Source organism: Mizuhopecten yessoensis, unplaced genomic scaffold, assembly GCF_002113885.1.
Source record: "Mizuhopecten yessoensis strain PY_sf001 unplaced genomic scaffold, ASM211388v2 scaffold8037, whole genome shotgun sequence".
NCBI lineage: Eukaryota > Metazoa > Mollusca > Bivalvia > Pectinida > Pectinidae > Mizuhopecten > Mizuhopecten yessoensis.
Window position 1 is genome coordinate 176,358 of NW_018407347.1, and position 15,368 is coordinate 191,725.

The 15,368-nt window shown below is 37.1% G+C and overlaps 1 protein-coding gene across 5 annotated transcripts in view; it reads left to right on the top strand.

Annotated features, from left to right (window-relative positions):
- Positions 1 to 15,368, top strand: part of LOC110454724 (dynein heavy chain 2, axonemal-like) — a 99,115-nt gene that overhangs the window by 55,138 nt on the left and 28,609 nt on the right. For 3 of the 5 annotated variants that reach the window (XM_021504396.1, XM_021504395.1, XM_021504398.1), the window contains 9 exons: positions 1,008 to 1,175; positions 1,390 to 1,550; positions 5,320 to 5,459; positions 7,151 to 7,283; positions 8,797 to 8,814; positions 11,559 to 11,594; positions 12,520 to 12,665; positions 13,986 to 14,313; positions 14,872 to 15,013. In XM_021504396.1, the coding sequence (XP_021360071.1) occupies positions 1,008 to 1,175; positions 1,390 to 1,550; positions 5,320 to 5,459; positions 7,151 to 7,283; positions 8,797 to 8,814; positions 11,559 to 11,594; positions 12,520 to 12,665; positions 13,986 to 14,313; positions 14,872 to 15,013 (1,272 nt within the window). The remainder of the gene's footprint in view (positions 1 to 1,007; positions 1,176 to 1,389; positions 1,551 to 5,319; positions 5,460 to 7,150; positions 7,284 to 8,796; positions 8,815 to 11,558; positions 11,595 to 12,519; positions 12,666 to 13,985; positions 14,314 to 14,871; positions 15,014 to 15,368) is intronic. The other 2 variants (XM_021504397.1, XM_021504399.1) reach the window with 2 other exon arrangements.

Sequence of the window (15,368 nt, forward strand, 5' to 3'; positions counted from 1 at the left end):
CCATACACCTGTCCTACCCATCATATACCTGTCCTACCCACCCATACACCTGTCCTACCCATCATATACCTGTCCTACCCACCCATACACCTGTCCTACCCATCATATACCTGTCCTACCCACCCATACACCTGTCCTACCCATCATATACCTGTCCTACCCACCCATACACCTGTCCTACCCATCATATACCTGTCCTACCCACCCATACACCTGTCCTACCCATCATATACCTGTCCTACCCACCCATACACCTGTCCTACCCATCATATACCTGTCCTACCCACCCATACACCTGTCCTACCCATCATATACCTGTCCTACCCACCCATACACCTGTCCTACCCATCATATACCTGTCCTACCCACCCATACACCTGTCCTACCCATCATATACCTGTCCTACCCACCCATACACCTGTCCTACCCATCATATACCTGTCCTACCCACCCATACACCTGTCCTACCCATCATATACCTGTCCTACCCACCCATACACCTGTCCTACCCATCATATACCTGTCCTACCCACCCATACCCCTGTCCTTCCCACCCATACCCCTAACCTATCCACCGATACACCTGTCCTACCCACTCATACACCTGTCCTATCCACCGATACACCTGTCCTACCCACCCTTACACCTGTCCTACCCACCCATACACCTGTCCTACCCACCCATACCCCTGTCCTTCCCACCCATACACCTGTCCTATCCACCGATACACCTGTCCTATCCACTCATACACCTGTCCTATCCACCGATATCCCTGTCCTACCCACCATACACCTGTCCTACCCACCATACACCTGTCCTACCCATCATATACCGGTCCTACCCACCCATACCCCTGTCCTACCCACTCATACACCTATCCTATTATATCACTGGAAGTTGCTAGTCAAAGTTATGTTTTATGTACTGATCAGTTTGGTATGATTGTACTCCTTTGTATTCCAGTGTCTAAGGTTGTCCAGGTATGATTGTACTCCTTTGTATTCCAGTGTCTAAGGTTGTCCGTGTGATTCGTCAGCCTCGTGGAAACATGTTACTGGTGGGTGTTGGTGGTAGCGGACGTCAAAGCTTGACCAGATTGGCAGCAAGCATCTGTGAATTCAAAATCTTCCAGATCGAAGTCACCAAACAATACCGCAAACAGGAGTTTAGAGACGGTAAGATTTAAAGATCCAAGAAATACATTAATAAAATGTTCGAATAAGATTTTCTGAAAAATTTGTACAGAAATGTGAGTAGTTTTGTGTTTGTTATTTTAAATATCTATTTGATGTTTTTATACTTGCAATATACGTTCATGTTACTTGTTTGAAATTCAAATTTCACAAGTTGCATTTCGGTTCCGAATTTATGAACTTTATTACACTTCAGACTTAAAGCGTCTGTACTGGCAGGCTGGGGTTGACAACAAACCAACGGTGTTTATATTCAATGACACACAAGTGGTGGAGGAGGGATTCCTTGAGGATATCAACAACATCCTCAGTAGTGGTGAGGTGCCCAACCTCTACAAACCTGACGAATTTGAGGAGGTATGTAGATGTAGCTCATCGTGAGATAATATCAGGTTACTGGGGCCAGCTTCAGATCAAGCTCATTGAGAGATAAGATCAGGTTACTGGGGCCAGCTTCAGGTCAAGCTCATCCTGGGATAAAATCAGGTTACTGGGGCCAGCTTCAGGTCAAGCTCATTGTGAGATAAGATCAAGTTACTGGGGCCAGCTTCAGGTCTAGCTCATCGTCAGATAAGATCAGGATACTAGGGCCAGCTTCAGGTCTAGCTCTTCGTCAGATAAGATCAGGATACTAGGGCCAGCTTCAGGTCAAGCTCATCGTGGGATAAAATCAGGTTACTGGGGCCAGCTTCAGGTCAAGCTCATCGTGGGATAAGATCAGGTTACTGGGGCCAGCTTCAGGTCAAGCTCATCGTGAGATAAGATCAGGTTACTGGGGCCAGCTTCGGGTCTAGCTCATCGTCAGATAAGATCAGGTTACTGGGGCCAGTTTCAGATCAAGCTCATCGTGGGATAAGATCAGGATACTGGGGCCAGCTTCAGGTCTAGCTCATCGTGAGATAAGATCAGGTTACTGGGGCCATCTTCAGGTCAAGCTCATCGTTAGATAAGATCAGGTTACTGGGCCAGCTTCAGGTCTAGCTCATCGTGAAATAAGATCAGGTTACTGGGGCCAGCTTCAGGTCTAGCTCATCGTCAGATAAGATCAGGATACTAGGGCCAGCTTCAGGTCTAACTCATCGTCAGATAAGATCAGGATACTGGGGCCAGCTTCAGGTCTAGCTCATCGTTAGATAAGATCAGGTTACTGGGGCCAGCTTCGCGTCTGCTTATGGATGGTTTCACAAACAGTTTTGTAAGCCAAGCTTAGAAAAGGTTAATGTCAAATTGTAACTCAACATTTCTTTAATCTTTTTAAAAGCCAGTTAAAAAAAATCCAACATCATTCTTCTATTTTATATAATTTTAAATAACCAAGGTTTTGTGAAAATTCTTTGTTTATTTAACAGTACAAAATTCTACCCAACAAACTTCTATAACATTGTAGGATTTTTTTCTTCTGAACATTGTAAAAATAAAAAATAAAAAAGTGATTTTTTATTTATTATTACATAAAGTTACACCATAATTATATTATGATCTTTTCCCATGCTTGATTAATCTGTAAATCGTTTCTTTGACATTTGTAGCGATTTTTTTTCTTCTGAATCGACAAATTTCAATCTTTGAAAAAGCATTTTTCTTTTTTCTTTTTCTTTTCGTATACATGTACTTTCATTATTTGATGCAGGATAAAATCTGTTAATCGGTCGATTAAAATCCTAATATAAGTCCATTTTCAAATTCATTATCGGTTTAAAGCTTACAACTTATCATGTTAATGGTTGTCGGTGCTGAGAGTATTTATTTAGTATCTTAATATTGTCTGGAAACAAATTCATTGTGTCTTTTAACAACAGAAATCTGGTTTTTACAAAACAAAACAAAACAGTAACAGTATTGATATCGTAAACAAATCTTAGTTTTTGAAAAAGAAAACATCTAATATTGTTTGGAGTAAGTTTGATAAAAGATAATTTTAATACTAAATTAAATTTAAAAAACAGATTTCAGTTTTGATATTGATGTTTATCCTGTCACCCCTTTAAAACGACATAATGAACTGTTCCAGTTGATCAGTCCACATTGTATGTGTAATAAAAGGGGTGACAGGGTAGACATTGTCAGTGTTGTAGAATTTTGCTTAATATTTACTGCTTTGTAACTTTTAATGGAATTGATGTTCATTGAAACATTGCTTTTTACATTTTGTGTGATTCTTACAAAGACAGAAATTTGCTTAATATCCTAACTGCTGTATGTAGACTGGTGAAGAGTTTAAAACACCTGGAATCTTGTTGGTCAAACAAACTCTTGATCCCTATGATGCCCTTAAGTGTAGGTTTTCTGTTACAGATTTGGTGGAGAAAAAGAATTTTACAATGTGATCTGTCTAAAACTTGATATTTATAAGCTGGAAATCAGTAGTTAAGCAGCATATTAGGTCTGTCTATATATATTTCTCTGTAAATTTAATCATTCTCATCTGAAATCTGTCTATTATAAGCAAAATTCCAATAATTTGCATTTTAGACAAGTTTTTACTGCATAATATTCTATTAGTTGATCCTTTGTGATCTAAAACCTGACATTTCAGGACAAAAAATACATTTTTAAGACTATTGTGTTCTGTTTTGACATTGTACAGCTTCCCTTTGCGTTTAAATGAGGTTAAAGTTTCTAAATATCAGAAAGTAAACTTCATAAAGAAATTTTCATGTCTCAAAATGTGTTGATAGTGAAATACTTTTCATTTTGTAGAAAAGATTGCCAAAAAAAGAATTTGGATATAAAATACATAGTTTCAGTTTTTAAGCATGAACAGGACTCTTCTGGGATTTTTTTTTATAAAGTTCAGTCTGTATAATCATTTTTTTTCTAATTTTGTAATTTTTTAAGAAATGGCCATACTGGCATATAATTTTAGTTTTTTCGGTTCGGTTGGAAAGACATCTATAAATGAAGGCCTAAGAGTCTTATTTTTGGTAGTTTTAGACTTCTAACGATGTAGGGTTGTGTAGCTAGGTTTTAGTTTATTCTGGTCAGGGTTAGGAAATGTTTGTGGTGACTGGTGTTTATTGATTTGACCAACAAGTTTCCAGCATCTAACCAACATCTCCAGGCGAGGTGATTCCTCCGTCGTCCTGGAGACGATCCTTTGGTACAGATCTGAAGCCTGTTACAACACTGCCCCCTAACGCCTCGGTCATCAAGGGGAGGTAACACCCACACACTGGTTCTTATAGACAATACGATGTTCATAAACAACAATACTGTGTTCATAAACAACAACATCTAGAACAACAGTAACATAAAGATTTCACGATATGAATTCTTGACCTTGGTTATAAACTTACAAACAAAACTAATAGCAGTACTTGACAAATTTTGAAAATGATTATAATTACAAGATGGGGTAAAAATATGAATAAAAAGTAGTAGTTTCATGTTCAAAAAATGATATTTAAGACTTTAAAAATTGATATTTAAAAGTCACGTTATATTCCCATGCTATCATTACTATGTATTTCAACTCGGATGCAGTCAATGTTGTGTTCAGAGACCACCTTTGTAACATCCATAAAGTGGTATTTTTTACAAAATGGAGGGTTTTAAAAGTGGTCTCCTAACACAGGTGGTCTCCTCACACAGGTGGTCTCCTAACACAGGTGGTCTCCTAAAACGAGGTAGTTTTATCTATACTATATACCAGGTACTGTATATCACAATTTTTTGGGGGGAGATCAATTTGCATGTCAATTTGGGAGGAACTACTTTGGGGATTTTAATGTCCCACAAATATTAATTTCCAAGTTAATCAACATTACGATAGCAACCTCTTAAAAGAATTCTTTGTGTTAGGTAAATATAGTAAGCAAAATAAAGTAAAAGTTATGGTGATTTACAGCATCAGATACCCCAATGATTTTGACATAGTAAGGTAATAAAACAGTATATCACACAGTCAGTAACATAGCAACAGAACCAGTGTGTGTTAGTCCTTAACCCGTTCCCTCCTGGTGATGGACACGTGGGGCGGGATGTAACAGGCTACAGAGGTGTACGAGTTACGTGTATCGTCAAACACTTGGTGTACATTGTAGTAGCCAGACTTAAGGTCACTGCTAGCCAGGCTATCTTATCAATGACATGTGTGCATCTCGTGTTTGATATTATCATTGCCCAGGTGCGAACGGCTCTGAGTGACATTGTCAAAAAAGAAGGAATCGATGATAGCCCTCAGAGCGTGTTTGCATTCCTCGTTAGCCGAGTGAGAGCCAACCTCCATGTGGTGCTGTGTATGAGCCCTGTAGGAGAGCCCTTCAGGTAAGGTAGACAACTCAGATGCAAGGTAAACAACTCAGGTACAAGGTATATAACTCAGGTATAAGGAAAACAATTCAGACACAAGGCAGACAACCCAGACATAAGGTAGACAACTCAGGTACAAGGCAGAAAACTCAGGTACAAGGCAGAAAACTCAGGTACAAGGCAGAAAACTCAGGTATAAGGTAGAAAACTCAGGTACAAGGTAGAAAACTCAGGAATAAGGTAGAAAACTCAGGTACAAGGTAGAAAACCGAAGTACAAGGCAGAAAACTCAGGTATAGATAGAAAACTCAGGTATAAGGTAGATAACTCAGGTACAGGGTATATAACTCAGGTACAAGGTATATAACTCAGGCACAAATATTGTGGTACACAAAACAAATATGGTAGACATCTCCCATACAATGTACACATCTCAGGTACAAGTGTCAAGGTAGACAACTTAGGCAAAAGGTAGACAACTAGGTGCAAGTATTGACATATAGAACAAGGTAGAAAACACAGGTAGGATAAACAACTTAGACACAATGCAGACAACTCAGATACAAGGTAGACAACTCAGGTACAAGACAGACAACTCAGGTACAAGGTAGACAACTAAGGTACAAGGTAAACAACTCAGACACAAGGCAGACAACTCAGACATAAGGTAGACAACTCAGGTACAAGGTAAACAACTCAGACACAAGGCAGACAACTCAGACATAAGGCAGACAACTCAGGTACAAGGCAGACAACTCAGACATAAGGTAGACAACTCAGGTACATGGCAGACAACTCAGACATAAGGTAGACAACTAAGGTACAAGGTAAACAACTCAGACATAAGGCAGACAACTCAGGTACAAGGCAGACAACTCAGACATAAGGTAGACAACTCAGGTACATGACAGACAACTCAGACATAAGGTAGACAACTAAGGTACAAGGTAAACAACTCAGACATAAGGCAGACAACTCAGACATAAGGTAGACAACTCAGACATAAGGTAGACAACTCGGGTACAAGGCAGACAACTCAGACATAAGGTAGACAACTAAGGTACAAGGTAAACAACTCAGACACAAGGCAGACAACTCAGTCATAAGGTAGACAACTTGGGTACAAGGCAGACAACTCAGGTACAAGACAGACAACTCAGGTACAAAGCAGACAACTCAGGTACAAGGTAGACAACTCAGGTACAAAGCAGACAACTCAGGTACAAGGCAGACAACTCAGGTTCAAGGTAGATAGCTCAGGTTCTAGGTAGATAACTCCAGTAAAAGGTATAAAATAATGGTAAAAAGCAGTCTACTCAGGATACAGGGTAAGTTTACTTGAGTATGAATTATGAATTAGAAAGATTGGATACAAAAGTGGACATCATGGATGTATAACTAGATAGTGAGATGCACATCCTTGTATATCATTGCATATCATGGAGATTGACAATTTACTTTGGAGGTAGGTGAAAAAAACCCATTTAATAAGGCCAAATAATTCAGGTCCATATATAAATATATTTACATATTCAATACATAAATGATTAAAATACATTTAAAAACAAGAAACTATTTGTTCAATGGGGAAAAATTTAGATACCTCAGGAAAATTTAATACTTCACACTTAAATATTCATTCCTTATGATTAATCTTTAGAATTGTTGTATTCCATTTACTACATTTGCATATTTGGTTTGTCTAGGAACCGCATGCGTATGTACCCCGCATTCGTCAACTGTACGACAATCGACTGGTTCAGTGAGTGGCCTCAGGACGCTTTGCTGGAAGTCGCCGATAAATACTTGGCCGAGATCAACTTGGGCGGTGAAGACGAGGTGAGGTCTCGCACTGTCTGTGTGCAGTGTTTAGTGTTCTTCATGTTGTGTTGTCAGAGTGACCTCCCTTTTGTGAGGTCTGTCACTATCCTGTCAAGTCATTTAGATGCAGTTTTAACGAAACATGATCTAAAAAGAAGTGAAAAAGAATATCATGAAGTATTAATATACATAGTTAAAGTTCTGTGAAACTTTTGTGGTATTTGATATTATGAGAATTTTTCTTATTTCAATTAAGTTACAAATTATTTACCCATATTGTATTCTTTTTTTGAAAAAATGATGTCAAGTTTTATCATTCAAAGTTAATGTGATATTCTATAAGAAAGAGCTATACAAGAAACTTTAATTAAATCATTATATGGTAATATATTATTTGCTTTTGTACAAAAATTTAAATTTCATCTCTTGGAATTACTTGAACAATTTATCGGGGTAGCCACAGTGTGTTTTTGGGGTGTTAAGGGCACTGTTGTGATGGGGTGTGATTGGTTGGCTTGTGGTGGCAGTATTAGATATCAAGCTGCTGACCAAATTAATTACCATATTTGACCGGTGATAAGCCCAGGGGAGAAAACTAATAATTTCACCACAGAAATAAAGTAAAATGGAACTGGGATTATTCCAGAATTTAAATGAATTAATATGTAAGAGTTCAGAGTTTATTAACAGTGTTGTCTCGGATTTATCATCTTTGCAACACTTACTATCATAACAGTTGTTCTTTCCACTTATGACTATTATTTGTGAAATCTGCTATACAATGGGGTGGGCTTATTGCTGAGCATGGGCTAAATACAAAACATCATTTGATCAGCTGTGATTATTATGGCCCCACATCTGGAGACCTGTTATACAAGGTAACAGACTTATTTGTATAAGAGGGTTGGCTTATCACCAGACATGGGCTTATCATCAGACATGGGCTTATCACCAGACATGGGCTTATCACCAGACATGGGCTTACCACCAGACATGGACTTATCATCAGACATGGGCTTATCACCAGACATGGGCTTATCACCAGACATGGACTTATCACCAGACATGGGCTTATCACCAGACATGGGCTTATCACCAGACATGGGCTTATCACCAGACATGGGCTTATCACCAGACTTATCATCAGACATGGGCTTATCACCAGACATGGGCTTACCACCAGACATGGACTTATCACCAGACATGGGCTTATCACCAGACATGGGCTTATCATCAGACATGGGCTTATCACCAGACATGGGCTTATCACCGGAAATATATGTAATTCTATTCATCCTACTTAACATTCATCAGTTGGATTATATGTGACTAATGTTTCTTGCAGACGAGGCGGACAGAACGAGTGGGTACTTGTTTTGGGTGGCCAGCTAAGCTTATTGTGCTTTTGATCATAGCTATTATAATTCATGTCATAAAAAAACCCATTAACCAAGGATATTGTCTTTGTCATGATTTCAATGTTGTAAATAACCAACTGACAGGAAGTTTTTTAACTTCATTCCACATTTAGAAAAGCAAGAAACAAGCGGTAAGCTGTCATTTATTGTATTATTATGGAGACTCTGTATATCACAGTATCCTTTCTTTTACTAAACACCACATCTTCTTTTGGTTACGGGCCTACCGCGCTATACAGTACAGAACAGAATTGTTGTAGAAAACCATGCAAATATATATATAAATGTAAGGCAGGACATGGGTCTGTACATTCTATACATGGAACCTTGTTTACATAGAGACACATGTGTTTCTGATAAAAAAAAAAATACTGAAAAAGAAAAAAATATAGATTAAAAACGAACATGCATTTATCTCTAAAAAGATTTAGTCTTCAAAAAAGATGCTATTCATTGTTTTTTTGGTTTGTCTGGATTCCCTACATTTAGGCCGATTTTATTTATCCTGATCCAAATGATTGAACTGGTTGTTCAAGAGTTGTTTGTTTACGAAATAAGGTCGGACCTAGTAATCTGATGGTGCTTTCAGGCAAGCCTTGACAAAGGCTTTCAAGGCCTCAATAAATGTTTGCAGGTCCGCAAGGATTAACAGACAAATCGGTTGTTCCATATAAATGAACAGGCCGTTAGATAACTGGATTCCTGTTAATGTCATATGCCGTTTGTCAGAGCAAAAATTGATATTAAACAAAGTGTGACATTAACAGGAAGACTGCTAATAATAAGAAGTATAAATAAAATTGTATAAACAAAGTCATCAAATGTGACATTAAACAATTTGACATTAAAAGGAATCCTCTTTATAGCTGTACTGATTTCATATCAAGAATTTGAAGTAAGTTTTGACAATCAATTTCTGTTTCAGTAATTATATATATTTATCATTGGAATATTTATGAAATCAGAAACATTTCGAGAAAGAAGTGTCTGTTTTAAAGAGGTGCCATTGTACAGTGTACTGATCCATGAGAATTATTTTGTTTAGGATATGTTTTTGACCTGTTGGTACAGAGATATTAGAAATAGTCCTGTGTATGTCATGTAGGTACATCGTAGAAAGGTGCTGCACAGATCAGACAAGGCGTTTGATGGACAGCTATATGGCAGAAATTTTATATGATAGAATAGCTTTTGCTGTTGCTGCATGATATGTAGACAGCTAGTCAATGCTACTGGAAAGGTTCACTTCATATATACTTCATATATACTTCATATATACTTCATTTTTACAAAAACAAAGAAAGTACTAAAAATACCATTTTTTTTAATAAAGCTTATGAATTTAGTAAAAATCATATATGAAGTCTCACATTAAATGGGGATTTTTTTTATTTCTTAGGGTGGAAAGTAAAAAATCATCTTCATTTCAAAAGGACAGCAAAATAGATTTCTTTTTAATTATTTTTTTTAAACTAATTAATTACGACAGCATTTAAATTTTGCTAATGAACAAAATGATTGTTCAGATAATAAAATCTAAACATTATCCTAATTAACGCTTTAGGATAAGCTACATATGTCTCTAAAAGTAGATGACATTTTATTCTAGTACCAATTGAAACAATATTTTACAATCGTGTTTAGAAATTAAATATAGCAAGCTGATAAAAACAGTCAACAGTATTTTTTACTCGCATAATTTTGGCAATAGGGAATTTAAATTCACAAACAAGCATTTTAATATAAAAGATACCACTTAAAAACCTTATTTTATATATACGTCTATTTCAACGATGGTTTTGGTATCTGTTAACAAGACAAAGAACTTAGTATACCGTAGATATACAGGATGAAGGAATTGTTAGTTGTATATCATGGATTTTACAAATTGTCGACACATTAGAAAATTAGTGGCATGTACGATATATAGTTTGTGGTCTAAGTACGTAAGGCTTGAACAATTATATTTATTTGAAAATATATAGTTTGTGGTCTTAAATCATTTGGAAAAAATATATTTATTTAAAAATATATAGTTTATTTGATCAAATATTCTATACATGTATATACATAGTGTGACAATTATAAGTGCTCATACAAGATATAATTAGATTAGGAGAAATATGAGTTATCTTTATATATGAATATATTCTATGTATAATTAGAAAAAATATGTAATCATACCTTTTTTCTTTGCAATTTACTACAAAATATCATTAACATTTTCTTTATTTAATTTTCACTTTATATGTAAGTGCCACACTAAGTTCTGGTGTTTCCTAGGTCTGTGCCAGGGTTCTGTACTTCCTCATTATTTACCAATGTCTCCATACCTGAAGTATATTCTGACTAGAAACCATGTACTCCCTATACCTATATCATATAAATTAGATTGATGACCCTGTTATTAATTAACCCTTGACCTTTCCCCTTCAGTTAATCCAACATTTACCCATGGTCTAACATATATACATTGGGTTTTATAGCTTAAAACTTGATCGATGTAGCAGTAAGTTGTGACTAGTTGACAGGATTGTACAATTTCATTCAGTACTAGTCCAAAGGTTGATCTTGAAAAAATATTCTAGTCTGACTCCTATTTAAAAAGTCAATATTGAAAATTTGGCACAAGCGCTGATAAAAACTACTAGCCCTGGGCATCGGGATAGTGAAATTGTACACCCCTGGATGAAATATTTTTTTGTCCTTTTGAATAATCAAGTACTTCCTATATCAGTGTAGTGCTATTTTTTTACCATCTCTGGCGAGTCCTGTGCACTGTTGTTAAGGCTTCAAGTTAAATCTAAATGACATGCATATTTTAATAAAGTAATAAAAAGTTTCTGATAGCTAAAAATTCATATTTGTTTTTTAGAAATCAAGAAGTTCATTCAAGGGAGGTAATAAAGTAGTAAGTCAAGGCAGGTTATCAGTTGAATTAAGGGAGGTAATAAAGTAAGTCAAGGGAGGTAACACATGATCCTGTTGGTGTAGGGAAACCCTTGGTTGCATGCCTCATTGTAGGTATCAAGCATGGCCTATGTCTCTCATGGTTACGGTGTCGAAGCATGCTCCTGAATCTTTCCTTACAAACTACTGCTTTCCTCTGTCTTCATGCATGATCTTTCATTCATATAACTAACTCATTCATGTTATTTTCATTGTTTATTATGTTTCTTTTAAAGAAGCATGCATTTTTTACAGTTTATTTTATCGTTACTTGCCTGAATCATTATGGTGAGGTGAAGTTTTGATTAATTGAATATTTGTTACATTTCAAAGTATGAATGTGGAAAACAGGCAGATTATTGACTGTCATAATCAATTCACTGTGTCACTATAAGGAGATGTACAGTAAAACCTTGTTATACTGCCATCATTTTCTGCTGAAAATTTGGTTGTATAAACTAAATTAGTAGCGAGCGTGACATATAAATAAAAGACTTTGGGGAAAAAAGGGGGACCAATTGATGGCATGTAGATGTAACTGAAAATTTCTGTCATCATTCTTAACTCCTGTCACATTTTTATTAGTGGGTTGTGCAACTGTTATGTATTCCATAGTGTCCTGTACACCCATTGTATAATTTAACGGCAATGAAAGTGAATGGAAGGTAGACTTATAGTTCTAACATTAATTTGCCTCTTGATTTTTCTGTCTATATGTTATTAGGTTTACGGCTAGGTTCAGTAAATCATTTCATAAAATGCATCATAATTTCCATGTTGTAACACTGTGTCTCTGCCATCAAAGATTGTTTATTTTTCTGTTAAATCTTGTGTAAAAATTACAACAATGATCAATGTTTCAGTAGGTAATTGTCTGTTGTTTGCAGGAAAAGCTTAAACCTTTGTTGGCCAAGATGTTTTCCGTCATGCACAAATCTGTAGTGGCATTCTCCCTGCGGCTGTTACTGGAAATGAGGCGTCACAACTACGTCACACCAACCAACTACCTGGAGCTCGTCAGCGGATACAAGAAGTAAATCGAATATCTTACGATGTATTGATAATTCTTATTTCTTTTTGTGAAGTCCATGATTTCACTTTTAGGAAATAAGGTCTTGTTTTTCAAATTTTGCTTTTATATGTACTTTTGAATGATTTAAACTCCAAACATTTCATGGGAAATACAATGAAAACAATAATTTTTAATTTGGTCATATTGCTTTCAGTGACTTTTCCTCTGCAGATGTGATATAGAAATCCGTTACATTGTAATGGATGAATCCTAATTGCATAGGTGTCAACCTTCGAAATCTCCAATGAGGGAGATCTCTTGCATTCCACGTTTCCAATGATGGAGAAAGTGTGTGAAATGTAACTGAAACTGCTTCGATCAATTTATCTTTCCCTTTTTATGTATCAAAATACCTAAAAAAACATTCATTTGATTCAGACACACCTGTTATGATCATTACACACACCCTGCAGTAACTAGGAGGTCATTTGACTAATGGATGTAGATTTTGAGTTTGTGTGAGTTTGAACTTGAATGAGGGAGTTTCGAGGGAAATTTTGGTCAAAATGAAGGAGGGCTGACAGCTATGTATTTGGTAGGGATTTTAAAAAGTACAAATGGAGAGGCTACCCCCAGGGGGCTGACGGGCGGGCCAAGAAGGATTATAAATTGCAAATGGTTGAGACACCTTATGAACATATACGCAATTGCTGGGCATGAAGAGACAAATACTGATATCCTACTAGGGCCTATTGGTCAGCCCTGCGCTTTGGGACTTTGTCACTTGAATTGGTCATACCATTGAAGTGTTTGAGATCCCTACCCAATAACTAATAGAAAATTGCTAAGTATAAAGAGACAGATACACCTATGCTGCCCAAGTTTGGCCCAACCCCTGGAGACTTAGTCCCTGTGTCCTAACATAGAAATGGATGAAATCCCCCACGCCGTTATAATATATGGCACCCTAGGGTCAGGTGCCATCCCTTAGGATGTAGTTCCTTGGTCATGACATTGACATGGCTGAGATCCCCAACCCTATAGCAGTATGCACGATGAGCATGAAGAACTAGATACACACCTTCCAGGATTAACTCTTGGGTCTGGCCCCACCCCTTTGAACTCATTTCAATATTGCTATTAATAAAAATATTTGACCAAATACCCATGTGAGTGTTGCAGGCCCTCAGAGCCTCATGTTACTACTTGTATCAGTCTCCTGCTGTTTACCCAAGACGTTTATGCATTTTCTCTCTAGCTGTTGTTCATTTCAGATCTTTGTTTACCAGTTGTATTTCTCTGTTGTTTGTTGTTTTCAAACTGTATCGTTGTTTATCTCAGACTGTTGTTCAATAAGAACAAGGAGCTTGGCGATGCCTGTAACAAGCTGAAGAACGGTCTCAGTAAGATTGACGAGACGCGTGAGAAGGTGGAAAAGATGTCAATAGAACTCGAAGACGCGAAGATCAAAGTGGCACAGTTCCAGAAACAGTGCGACGATTACCTGGTCACTCTGGTCCAGCAGAAACGAGAGGCAGACGAACAGCAGAAGTCTGTGGCGCAAAAGTCGGAGAGGATTACAGAGGAGGAAAGTAAGTGTCAGCACATGGCTGACCTTGCCCAACATGACCTTGACGAGGCTCTGCCAGCCCTGGAGGAATCCATTAAGGTAGGATACATAACATTGATTCACTTGATCTGACCTAGTTTTTTATTATCACAAAAAAAGACCAGTCATATAGTATCAAATGATGATAAAATATAATTGGCTTGTGATCGGGGAGAAATAGAAACTACAGAAAAGATAAATCTATAAAATAAAAACAAAGGAAGGCAAAGCAAAATACTTTTTGTGAAAAGTGACCTAGATTTGTCAATTGATAAATGAATGACTCTTTTGAAATTTACACAAGAATTGCCTGCATTAGTAAGACTGAGGCAGTTCTGTGTTATTGGGGAATTTAAGGGGGATCATTTTAAACACAAAATACATTGGATATGATATGCTAAACAGGGTAAATCCTCTCTTCATGAACAAATTAACCCTGTGTTTGGATTGGCACACATTCTGAGGATGTAAACAATTGCCAGATTGGTACACACTCTGAGGATGTAAACAATTGCCAGATTGGCACACACTCTGAGGATGTAAACAATTGTCAGATTGGCACACACTCTGAGGATGTAAACAATTGCCAGATTGGTATCCTGACTGCTTGTGTTCTAGGCACTGGAGTCTCTCAACAAGAAGGACATTGGAGAGATCAAGTCCTATGGCCGACCTCCGACCCTTGTAGAAAAGGTCATGGAAGCTGTCATGATTTTAAGAGGACAGGAGCCTTCATGGGGCGAGTCTAAAAGGCAGCTTGGTATGTATTGGTGACCATGGTTACCATTTTCTTGAAATTTTTGCTTTTGTTTCAAAGAAAAATTAACTTTATATATACCGCATAAAAGTGAATACACGTCTTTCCCTTATAAGTGCCAGCTATGTTTTTCTGTTGCAAATGTCCCATCCTTTTTGATTTGCTAACTTGCTCAGTTAAAAAAAATAAGTACCTGCTGCAGAATACAGGATTTTTCTTTTGCCCGTCTATGGAGCATGAAAGAGACAAACATGTATCTACAGTGTACCTTCACCCCACACCCCTTCAATATTTAGGACCACTATTTATTCTTTTCTCTCCTACGGAATCTTAGTTTGGCTAGCCTAGACACCTCTAG